Source organism: Chamaea fasciata, unplaced genomic scaffold (assembly GCF_029207755.1).
Source record: "Chamaea fasciata isolate MVZ Bird 193981 ecotype frontalis unplaced genomic scaffold, bChaFas1.0.hap1 SCAF_2, whole genome shotgun sequence".
Taxonomy (NCBI): Eukaryota; Metazoa; Chordata; class Aves; order Passeriformes; family Sylviidae; genus Chamaea; species Chamaea fasciata.
This window is the reverse complement of record NW_027094087.1, coordinates 100,021,953-100,034,054: the sequence shown is the minus strand read 5'-3', so window position 1 is coordinate 100,034,054 and position 12,102 is coordinate 100,021,953. Positions and strand designations below refer to the sequence as shown.

General features: G+C 43.1%; 2 protein-coding genes across 2 annotated transcripts in view; one reads left to right on the top strand and one right to left on the bottom strand.

Annotated features, from left to right (window-relative positions):
• The window catches only part of REPS2 (RALBP1 associated Eps domain containing 2), a 97,123-nt gene extending 96,162 nt beyond the window's left edge, over positions 1-961 (bottom strand). Inside the window, exon 1 of the mRNA XM_066176887.1 lies at positions 692-961. Coding sequence (XP_066032984.1) covers positions 692-907 — 216 coding nt within the window. The 5' untranslated portion in view covers positions 908-961. The remainder of the gene's footprint in view (positions 1-691) is intronic.
• Positions 962-1,332: 371 nt separating this feature from the next.
• RBBP7 (RB binding protein 7, chromatin remodeling factor) overlaps positions 1,333-12,102 on the top strand; it is a 36,085-nt gene continuing 25,315 nt past the window's right edge. The window contains 2 exon segments of the mRNA XM_066177306.1: positions 1,333-1,506; positions 3,244-3,314. Coding sequence (XP_066033403.1) covers positions 1,333-1,506; positions 3,244-3,314 — 245 coding nt within the window.

Sequence of the window (12,102 nt, the reverse complement as noted above, 5' to 3'; positions counted from 1 at the left end):
AGGAGGGCTCCGCCTCACAGCCCCCGTTGGGGACCACTTCTGGGGCTCTGCTGCTCTGACGGTGAGACCCTCGCACTTCGCACCTTGTATCCGCGCTCAAGACCTGACATAAAACACCGCAACATCATTTCACCTGCGAATTTTTTCTTCCCACTGAAACAACACTCAGGATAAAACCCTCAGTGGTAAACCAGGAATCTAGCACATGGCATGTCCTTTCATACAACTGTCTTTATGACTTTCGGGGCCCTTTTGAGAAAGGCGACGGCACTAGCGACCTGACAGGGAGAGCCCGCCCAGAGCCCGCGGGATGCGCAGCGCTCTGGAGCGCCCAGCCCGGCACAGGGCGGCCCCTCACGGACCCGCACCCGCACCGAGGGCAGAACCGCGGAGCGCTGCGCGCCGGCACTGCCAGCGCCTGTCCGGAGGAGGCAAGAAGGCACGGAGCAGCCCCAGCACCGCCGCTGCGGGCGGGACCGGCCCCGCTCCGCTCTGCCCCGCCGCCGATAGGGCTGTGCCTCGTCCCGGCCCCGCGGGCAGCGCAGTGGCACCGGCCCGCCCGCAGACCCCAACTTCCCGGCGGAGGCAGCTCCAGTCCCTCTCCCGAGAGCTGCGGGAGCAGATCCCGGCCCGCACCCCCCAAACCGCCCGCAGCTCCGGGGGGAGCCAGAGCGGACACCCCCGGACCCACCTGGTGCAGCGTGTCCGGGGGCAGCTGGGAGGCCCGGAACAGCTCGCCCACGCTGCTGCCCCCGGCGGCCGCCTCGGGGGGCGGGCAGCACCGCGAGAAGAGCTCGGAGTAGCGCTGCTGCTCGGTCTCGCTCAGGGGCAGGAGCAGACCCCCGGCGCCGGCGGCGGCAGCTGCGGCAGCTGCGGGGCCGGACCCCCCCGCCGGCCCCTGCTCCATGGCGGGGCGGCGCAGGCACAGCCGCTCGGCGGGGCAGCGGGTGCCGCGCCGCCGGGGAGCGGGGGGACGGCCGGGGGGACGGGAGGTGTGGCGGGGGCCGGGAGGTGGGACGGGAGGTGTGGCGGGGGCCGGGGGCGGTGCCGCGCTGCGGCGGCGAAGGTGCAGTCCCCGCCCGGTGAGCGCCGCGCCGGCTCCGCAGTGCCCCGGCCGCTGCCGCCGGCCCCGCCTCTGCCCTCGCCGCGGCCCCTCCGGCTGCCCGCCTGCGCTCCCGGGCCTCCCGCTCCTGCCCCGCTGCGGGACCGCGCTCACGGCGCTCAGCAGCACGCGGGTTTCTTCCCGGACCGTAGAATCACGGAATGGCTTGGATTGGAAGGGAACTTAAAGAACGTCTCGTTCTTTAAGGCAGGGACACCTCCCGCTAGACCATGTTGCTCTATGCCCCATCCAGCGTGGCCTTGAACACTGCCAGGGACGGGGCATCCCTCACCAGCAGTGTTTTCAAAGTACCACCTGCTGCCGAATGTGCCACGTGGGCACCACAGAAAAGAAATGCCATAATTCGATACCCTGCAGTGAGTCCTAATCGATTAGCCATGACGGTTTGAGAGAGAAGCATCTCACCGTGTTCTCTGTAGTCTTTGCTTTAACGTGAAGGACAAAGAGCCCCTTGTTCATGAAGACGAGATTCCTCTTTATTACTCCTTTGTCAGCAGTGACACTGTAAATGTTCTCTTAACAGGTTGAGCAACACCTCAAAAATCAGACAGCTCACCACTGAGGTGGGAGGGCTGGGTACATCTCAGCCAGAAGGTTGTTTTTGTGTCCCATACTGGTTTTTGCAACATTTCTTCCCAGCAGTTCTTTGGGGAATTTCAAAGAATAAGCTAATCACAGATAACTACAACGTGATCCTTGTAAATATCTGTGACCCACAGAGGAGTCAACAAGTTCTCCTCACAGTAGCTTTGGTGCATAGACATGGCCTGGCCCAGGAGAAATCAGACTACCTGCTGTTTGTTTCCACCCTGTACTATTAGCAATGTCGGGCCAGCGTCGTTACCTGTGTTCCTGAAAGTAAACCATTTGGGAAGTCAATGTGGTTTAATTTTTTTATGTTTCTTTACTATTAATTCAGGAAAAAAATCCAAGTGTAATAATTTTGCATAACATTTTTACTGGAAAATAGTTCCATTTATGGTCTGTAAAGAAAAAAAAATCACTAGCTCATCAGTTCTGTTCTTGTTAACTGAACATTGTTACCTCTTTTTAAAATCTTTTTTTAAGCTACTTTACTATCTTCACACCACATATCTGTGCCTCCTTCTCACTAGCACAAAACATGCAAACTCTTGATTCCTATAATCCAAAATGAAGATCTGCTCCTGCCTTCTCAATGTGTGGAACGCTGAATGGGTTGTTAAACACAGCTATTAGCAGGTGAATAATTGATACGTGTGTTTGAGGATGGAGTGTTTTTCTTCTAGGGACAGAAGATTGTCATGGTATTTTCTTATTTTAAAACATATTGTTATGCAGGAGGGCAAGACTATTTCAGCAACTGAATCTTGTAGCCCAACTTAAAGTGGCAAGTATCTGTAGTAGCTCAAAAAAATTAAGCAAGTCCTCTTGAGAAGGCTCTGCAGAGCAGAGAGTGAATGACCCCTCGACTGCAAGGTACAGCACCTGGAGAGTCCCAAGATGTCACTGGTCTTCTATATCTCCAGGCAGGTACAAGGTGAGGAAATGGTGCCAGCCATGTGGAGAGGATGTAGGGCCATACCAAACTATTGCCATATTTAACTGTATGACTCTCATAATAAAATATCTTCAACTTAGCTTATGGAAGAACAGCTGGCTTCTAGCTGAACTTGAACAGGAGAGATGTTATCCTGACAAGAAAATGAAAACACTGTGAATAATTTGCGCTAACTGGATTTTGCTGCCTGAAGATGCTCATTTGTAACTGGCCAGCTCAACACTTGTAATGTCTCATCACAACATATACACCCTTTGCCAACACTCCACCAGACACCGTTTGATCTTTGTTGATGTGTCAGTAAATTCTTCAAAGTTTTTCTAAGGTGGACCCTGGCAGGAAGATTTTGGAAACACGCACTGTCCAAAACACAGCAGTCTGTCTCACCAGCCACACCTCTTACTGCCAACACACACAGCTGCTTTTTTTTTTTCTTCCTTTGGACAATTTTCTCTTCTTCCTTGACCTTTAAAACTTGCATTCCTCTCTCCATACAGCCCACTCTCACCAGAAATGACAGAGTGGCTGTGTTCTCAACCAGTCTACCCCAGTGTTGTTATCTCCAACATGTTGTCTCTAGGACGTGAAAGAAGTGAACCACCATAAGCTGAGGGAGGAGGCAGGGAAATCCATGCCTCTGATGCCTGCAAAGTAAGTGTGAGCCTAGAGGTGTACCAGGTGTGAGCTGATCATCCCTGTTTGCCTCTGGGGAATACAGGGGGTGCTCAGGTGCCTGCCTGCTCCCTGCAGGTGTTCTGCACTCAGCAGTGCCAACCACACCAACTTACTCTGCTGCACCTACTCTTATGGGGAGCTTTAATCCACCCCATGTGCCAGAGCCACTTTCTGTACGGTCCAGTGTGCCTTGTGCAACGACATTTATGGCCTTTGTGTGCTTTAAAATTCTTCTGAGGGTACATTAGTTCAGACTGAAAGGCACTTAATGATAACAAAAGCCATACAAATATCATAGGAAGAGAGATTCAACCTTCCTGTTTACATGGAAGTTGTGACATCATTACAGGTTACAAAGCTTCCCTACAACTAAGAAACACTGCATATCAGTATCAGAATCCGAACAATTCAAGTATTTATTTTTTGCTGGAAAAAATACTGAGTAATGTAAATGGAAGTGAAATCTGACTTATCAAACTATGGCTTAGATCTGTGTGTGGTCCTCCTTCCCTCCCCACCCAACTAGTAATGCAATTACTTACTCTCAAGTCAGCCAGCAGCAGTCCTGCAAATAATTGTGTGATCATGTGTGGGAGGGAGACAGAGGTCGTAGTAAAAAAAAAAAAAGAAAATAACGATCAAAAAACTACTACTTCCAAACATGTACTAATGGAAATAACAGTAATATGGATGATAGGTATATTTTTGTTCAGGATATAAATTGGTATAAATTGTCATGTATAATAAGACATAATGCATAACCTCCAGCAAAAAAAAAATCTCCCAATATTTTAGTGTTTAGGAGATCCTGGGAATTTTTATTTGAGCAGTACAACCAAATACTAGTCACTGAAATCCATGTGTTATTTCACAGACATTAGGGTTGAGATCATGTCAGACTTGTCCTGGCCCAAAAGGCATGAGATCTGGCTGGCAGCTGCTTTCCATTGACAGTGGAAACACTCCATATATCGCCAAGTAAAGCTTTGGAAACTCATACAAATGGTTGGCTGGAAAACTGTGATTTAGCTTTTCCCAAACCAGCTCAAGTGAAACTCACCCATTGTTCCTCATAACAATTCTTTTTATTTGCTTTCTTTGCAAAATCAAAGAAGACTTTGATGGCAAGCCACTCGTGGGGCATGTTTCCTGACCATGGTGTCAGACATGCTTGGAATATACTTGAGAACCTTGCGGTTTAGTGTCTAGATTCAGAATGCAAATACTCATATTCTTCTTTGCATTGTTGCTTACATGAAGAGATCCCATTTATAAGAAAAACAGGAGAAATGCTTAATGAACTGTAAAATTTGATTCCCTATTCTCCAGCCTGTTAACACCTTCAGTGCAGGAAAAAATCTAAGAAATAGTAACTGTTTTCTACTCTGACCAATTCATTGTTTTCAAAAATTAGATGGCATCATAAACTGCACATCGTGGATGATGCAATTCCTGGCAGGTTGTTTGTTTTCTATAAGCAACTGAGTACATAATTGAGAATTAGAGTTTGTGTCACAAAATATCTGACTAATATCCTTATATTAATTAGTTGGTAGGATAGGAGGGAAGGAGGGAAAGAGGACCACACACAGATCTAAGCCATACTTTCATGAGTCAAATTTCAATCCAGTTTACATAACTGACATTATTTTTTCTAGCAAACAATAAATACTTGAATTGTTTTGATTTACTGGTATGTACAATTTCTTGGTTCCAGGAAAGATTTGTAACTTAAAACGATATCACAACTAATTGTCTTTAGAGGTTTTTTTTATAAAGTCCTTTTATGAAGATTTATGCATGTAGCATGAGCTTTAGTGGCAGAAGGCAAAGCCCATGCACACGTCTTTGTGAGAGCAAGGACAAAAAATGTACAGTGTAAGGCAGGTAACTTCCCAGGAAAGTACAGCCGCATTTCCATTGATTTCCATCACAGTGCCTCCAGTTTATTTCTTTTAAAATGATGGCTTCATGTAAAATTGAAAAACAATTTAGATGCATGTTTGTTTTTCTTTTAGTTTTAGTTTTGAAATATCCATTTACTTTTGTATTCTGCAGAAGCAAAAGGCCACTCAACAAACTAAGCACTAGAACATGTTGTTCCCCTATAATTTGTCCTTTAACTTAGGAAATTCACAAAGCCTTCAGCAAGTATTCAAACACCAGACTTCAATCAGAACACACCAAACCTTACTTTGCAGGGTGATCATTCCTAAAGGTCCTATCATCTTGAATGCCTGAACCAAGAAATGCTGCCAGGGGAAAATCTATGTGATCCTGGGAGTCCCACACAGAAAAAAAAATTTAAAAGTAAGTAAATAAATAAAATAAAAGAGGGACTTATTAGTGTCTTCTCACAAACACACAAGATTAAATGTAGAACTTTTATATTTTCAGAATATTTTGATATTCTTAAAGTCAGCTCTGTTCTCACGGACAAGGAGAGAAACATATGTTAGGCAGAAGGGGCTATTATAAGAGCACAGATGATAATTAAAGAAAATTTCTTAGTGCTTTTTGTGGCAGGTCATGTACTATTGTTTGTTTCTTTTAACTATCTGTTACTGGTAACCACGCTCCTAAGTGAAAAATATTCACAGAAAGGTACAGAGACATTAATCACTGCAATGAAGCCATTAATGCAAAGCAAAATATGTATTTTCCATTTGAAGACATAACAAGTAAAAAATCACTGTACGTTTACTCATCTGTGTGTCCGGCAGCTAATGTGCAGCTCAAAATTTTGCCTTCAGACTTGGAAACAAATTCTAGTAAGTGTTCAGTTATGAGATAACCTATCCACCATAAAGGGCTTTCAGTGCTCCTACTGCAGTCTCAACTTTCCTATGTAGTTTTTACCTATATAAGTTCCCTTTTGGGCAGATAGTATATGCCCTTATGCTATTTTCCTGGTTATATTTTAACATAGCAAGTGGTCCACCTTGTCCTTCAGTAATTCATGAACTCAATATAAACCACAAACAAATCAGCTGCAATCCACTCTGGCTTCTGCTGTTAGTACAGACAGTGAAGATAAACCAACAATACATTCTATTTATGACTCATTTTTCCAGACTAAAACCAGCTATAACAATGCCATTGCAGCTGCAGAAAGTATGGTGGCAGGCACTTCTAGCAGGAGCATGCACTGTGCTGTAAAGCTTGTAACCTGCACATTACAAAGCTTTCCATTCAGCATCAGCCTGAGAAGGGCTGTACTGTCACTGCGTGGCTCTATATGCAAAAAGGCATTGTAACAGCAGCCAGTCCTGCACTGTGATAGCAGCCTCCAGCTCTCAGATCCCACATGCAAAGATGGAGAAAGCCACAGCTGGTTCATATTCCCCAGCAGCCAGAGCTGCATCTCCCTCACCCACGGCACCAGGCCCTGGCCTCACTGCCTCTTCACAACCTCTCACCAAGTGGGGTTTGTCAGAGCTGGGCAGCTGTGCCTGGTGCAGGGCAGCAGAGCAGGGCTCAGGAGCACGGACGGGTTGGTGGAACAGCTCGGATATGTGCCAGCCACAGCCCAGCTGCAGAACCACTCTGACACCATCACGTAGGAACCTCCTTTCCTTTCTCCCACCCTTCTAAGTTCACAACAGATACTTGGGATATTGTTTTCAAAGACAGGAAACCTGAGAGACCTGAGTGGTGTTCGTTTGGATAAAGCTTTTTTTCTCAGCAGCACAGGAGAAGGTCTTATTTTCTATTAAAGCCCTCCAATAGCAGGGACAACCTCAGACAGTCAGAACCCCTGAGGCCACAAACAGGAGATACACAGGAAAAATAACACAGACCATAGGTGGCCTCTCAATGTCACTGCCAGCACAAACACCACCAAGCCTGTTCATGGTCAGCAGGCAACAAGCAGGGGAAGGTACCACAGAGGTCATCATTCAGTGCCTCTCTCCCATGTGGAAGGCAGAGCTGCAGAGTTGAACACAAGAGGTCCCACATGGATTACACAGCTTGACATGGGCCACAGGGAAGACGAAGCACAAATGGTTTATGGCATGGTCACAGGAACAGCTTTTCCCTGGGAGCCTCCTGCAGCATAGAGCAAGACAGTCTCCCCAAATCACTCTTCAAACTATGTCTCCTGCTTGCAGACTCCAGGAGGGAATAGGGTGGCTGACCCACTCCTCGCAGAGTACTGCCAGCTTGCTTCCTCACTCTGGACCAACTTCACTGAAGGTATTCTTAATTTACAGCAATGTGAGAAAAGAAATGGCTTCTACTCTTTGCAGTATGTTTAAAGTCTTTCATAGGTTTGATATTGAGGTATCTGAAGACATTTAAAATAGGAATAGAATCAGGCCTGAAAGAGAGGCTAGTCTGTGCATATATACTTTGTGTGTTATTGAGCCAATATCATGTCAATTATTATAAAAATCTTATATTTTTAGTTACATGTTCTTATTGCCAGTATTTGACTGGCAAATACTAAATATTGTTAGAGTACTATTTGCTTTGTCATTTATATACATTCACCCCTTTTTCAGTGTACGAATTCCAGGCAGTTGACAGCTGACATATTATTATTCAGTACAGAGATGAGATATTAAATCTCATCACGGTGAAGAAAGGTGTGTGCAAGAAAGATAAATTAGTCTTGTGACTGAGGATTGTATCTTAATGAGACTCAGGAAAGTGTGGTACTGCTCCTACCTTTGCTACATTTGCTGTGCAACCCTGCAGATGTTCTTTAGTGGTTGTAAAAGAAAACATTTTCCAATCAAACTGCAGTCTTGTGAGATACAGGCAATCTCTTGTGAGATTGTTGGGCACTGAGATGTTCTGAGAGTGTGAAGGGGACCAAATAAAAAGAAGAAAAAAAAAAAAAAGAAAAAAAGTAAGACATCACTGCGTAGGCAGAGTTTAAGCTCTGTCCTCTGGTGTAACCTGTCTCCTGTCTGAGCATTAGCATTGAAGAGCTCAGGTTAGCAAGCATAGGTCTGCCTGGACGTATCCTGTGTCTCCCCTTGCCTGCATGGATCCTCCTGGATATATCCTGTGTCTCCCCTTGTCACGCAGCACTGCAGGACAAAGCAATAGATGCAGCCTTTCCTGTTTACTACTCTGGGTGTGGTACATCAACTGCTCCTGGCCCTAATATTAGAAAAACAATTGGAATTGGGCCTCAGGATGTGTAGCTACTCTCTCGTGCCTGGTCAGTTAGATGTTTACAAATATTTCCTACAATACCATTCCAATTCTGCTCATAACTAATATTTCAATCCCTTCTATCCAGGTACAGGAACACTGCGGTGAAACTCAGCATTAGTTCTGTCCTGAAAAAGCACAGCTAGAAACAAAAGGTTTTACAAAAGATTGCCATTCTACATGAAAACTTCCAGGGATGTCTTGTGGTTTTGCTTTTACATATCAAACTCTTAAAAGTGTCCATGCCTTCCAGCCTTGTGGAAACCTCAAAGGGATCTGCTGAAGCCACAGATGAAGCCTTTCAAACTAGGAGGGCTCAAAAACAAAGCCCTTGCTCCTGGAATTCCTGGGTTTGTAGTGAAAATGTACCTTCTTTCCTAGCAAGCAGACAAGCATTTTTGAACAGTTGTATTTCTGAACACTGTTGTACTTTGCACTTAGTTTAAATAATAAACATTTGGCAAGACTTGCCTTCTCTAAAACTGTGCATATTTTAAGGGAGAAATATTCCTAACATGTCAGTTATAATTTAATGAACATGCAGTGTAGCTAATTTGAAGGAGTAAGAATTGTTCAGATAATCTGGTCTGGGTTTTTTTGGTTTTGGTTTTTTGGGGGGGTTGGATTTTTGGTTCATTGCTTTTTCAGTGGGAGGGTTGTTGGGGTTTTTTGATGTTTTTTGGGTTTTTTTTTGTCTTTCAAAGTAAATAAGATACAGTTTTATGAAACTGTGTTCTAATGTTTGTTCTAATACAGTTACAGAAGAGTCTTATGTATGTTCTAATATATGTTCTAATATAGTTATATCTATTCTAATACAGTTACAGAAGAGTCTACTTATTTCTAGAAAAGAGTAGCTGTCAGTGTTGTATTTATGCTGTCAGTATTGTATTTTTAACTAGCAATATTGGAATAAATTAAAATTAATAATTTCATAAAGTATGAATATCTACAGTCAAACACAGAGTATGGGATGGGGGGCTTGCAGGGGTAGAGAAATTTTACTGTGCTTTGTAGCATAACTGAGTGTTTCTTGTGCTAACTCTTGGTACTTAAACAAATTCAGGTAATCCTGTACCCTGAGAACAAGATCTTTTTGTACTTGCTTACCTTTAGAATCCATGAAAGAATACTGAATTTACACAGGGCTACACACAGCTGCTAAGTTAAGCATGTACTGGTTAACGGTCTAAATATTTACTATAAGATAGATAGCACTGTAATAGATTCGTAATAAATGACCATGGCAGATGAGGCCTGATCTCAGTATGATTTTCTATTTTAGTGAATTGTCATTGAGGCTTTCATGGAACAGTGCATCCTGAGCAGGCATCTAAATGAAAAGTCATCATCTAAAAAGTCAAACAACTTTTCCAGTAATAAGAAATGCCATGGAAAGAAAATTAAATACAAACAAAAGGGAAAGCTAAAAAGAATAGCTAAGCAGGATGACTGGGTATGAGTTCTGCAAAATCCTTCAATATTTAAAAAATGTGTAGGAATTAAGAAAACATATAGGCAATTATCAGCTTTCAGACAAGTATATTTCTTCTAAGATATCCACATTAAAAACATTTCGGCAAGGAGAGAAAAGGTGATGGTATTGCAGGGTAATATCAGAGATGCTTGAAATTCGCAATAGAAAACCAGTCCTTCTGGGACATTCAGTGAACAGATGTTCAGAGAGTCTGCTGCTTGGAGTAGTTACAAATCAAAACCGTGTGAGAAATATTATAGATGCTGCAGTCTGCAAGAAGGACAGATTCTCCTTTCTGGATTTTTTTTAATGTCAGCTCTAGTAATCATATAGATTCAGAAAAATCGAATTATCCTGAGAAAACTCAGCAGAGATATGAAAATGGAAAGTAATTCAGTTATCAGCATTCCTAACAGGAAAAAAGAAAAAAAAAAAAGAAAATCCAACCAAACCAACCAATCCTACAAAAATCCAAGAATTTTGAGAAGTAAAATTTCTCAAGTGTGGCCTTCCCACATTTCTCTCTTTTCTGGATACTTGGGTGCCCCCAGACTTTCCCTGATAGGAGCACTAACTTTGGTCTGTCTGTCCCTCCACAACATTGACAGAAAGCTTTAGTCAAAAAGGTTCTTCTCTTCTGAAGGCTTGAAGATGTCAGCATTAGTTTTTATTTGCAATCTCATAACATAATTGAAATATTTTCTTCTTCGTTTGTAGAACTTTCAGGGGGTTTTTTTTCTTGCTTTCTACAGTCCAGTGGTTACTGATGGAAAAGAATCAACTTGTTGATGCCTCTTTCCTTTCCTGAAGTTCTGTCCTGGGCAGATGTGGATTGCTCAAATTCAAAAAGCAGTTGCTTGTAGCTTCTCTGGATCATTTGTGAAATTCAGCATTCTATGCTACAAGGAGACAAAGCACTATAGCTGCTACAGCAGCTATTAGCCAAACCCTGTATTATCAGTTAAATTCATACTGGGAAAAAGTCTTCATGCTCAGGAGGAAGAGAGTAGCATGCAGTTGGCAAGGCAGGTATATTAAACCAGACACCAATCTCAGCAGAACCAGAATTAATTAGGAGTAATTGAAATGTACTCCTGCACTGAAGAGAGTAATTTTTTTATGAATATATATTTTTCTTATCTTTATGTTCGAACCTTTAAGATTGTGATCACATTTTTAAATATTAATTTGGTTTGATAACTGAAAATTATATCTGATGATAGATGTCATAGTATTAGGATTGTTCTAGATAATCTTCCAAAAAAAATTGAGTTTAATAAGTAAAGTGCCCCACAATTAGGAAGTATCACAAGCATGAAGCCTACACAATGTTATTTCTAGCCTTTTATGGGCACAGAGGCTGAAAAGTGAAGGGTGAAATAAATTCCTTAATTTTCAGCCGTATTTGCTAAATAGTGATGGCATTTACCAGATTATCTGCAATGTGGTAGATGTGGCCTTACCCTGTACAAATATGCATAGGCACAGATATATGCAGTCTGGTCTGACTTCGTATTTCTCAATACAGCTTGCTTCTACTTCCACAGTACTAAAATATCACCAAGGAAAAAAAATTATCTTTTCTTTTGCAACACTTTTACACATCTGTGCAAACTTAAGTAACTATGTAGCCAATGAGCAAGAATAAGGCCCCTGGTTGCTAGAGGGAATTCTACTCTGTAACTGAATCAGCCCATGTGGATCTCAGCTCTCGAATCAGATGAAATGCAGACTGTTGTGTTTAGGTATGGCCGTGCCGACTGTAATGGTTTCCTCACGAGTAAAGATAGCTATCAACGTGCTGCACTAATGACAGGGTTGGTCTGTAACAAAATTCCTCACTGTAAGGAACAGTCCTACGTTAAGGGAAAAGGGAATACAGACGGGGGAAAAAGCTCAGCTGCTTCCTTTTTTCTTTTTTTTTTTTTTCTTTTTTTTTTTTCCCAATACTGCTCAAGATATTAATTGCAGAACATGAAGCACCTAAAAATATCTGAATATTGATTTCCTCACAGTGCTGATGTTATCAGTTGTGCTCGTTTCTCTCCAGTGTATCTGTTTACCCAATTCTGTTGGTCTTTTACTTCTGCTGCTTAACAGCAAAAGCTGAGGATGTTACTG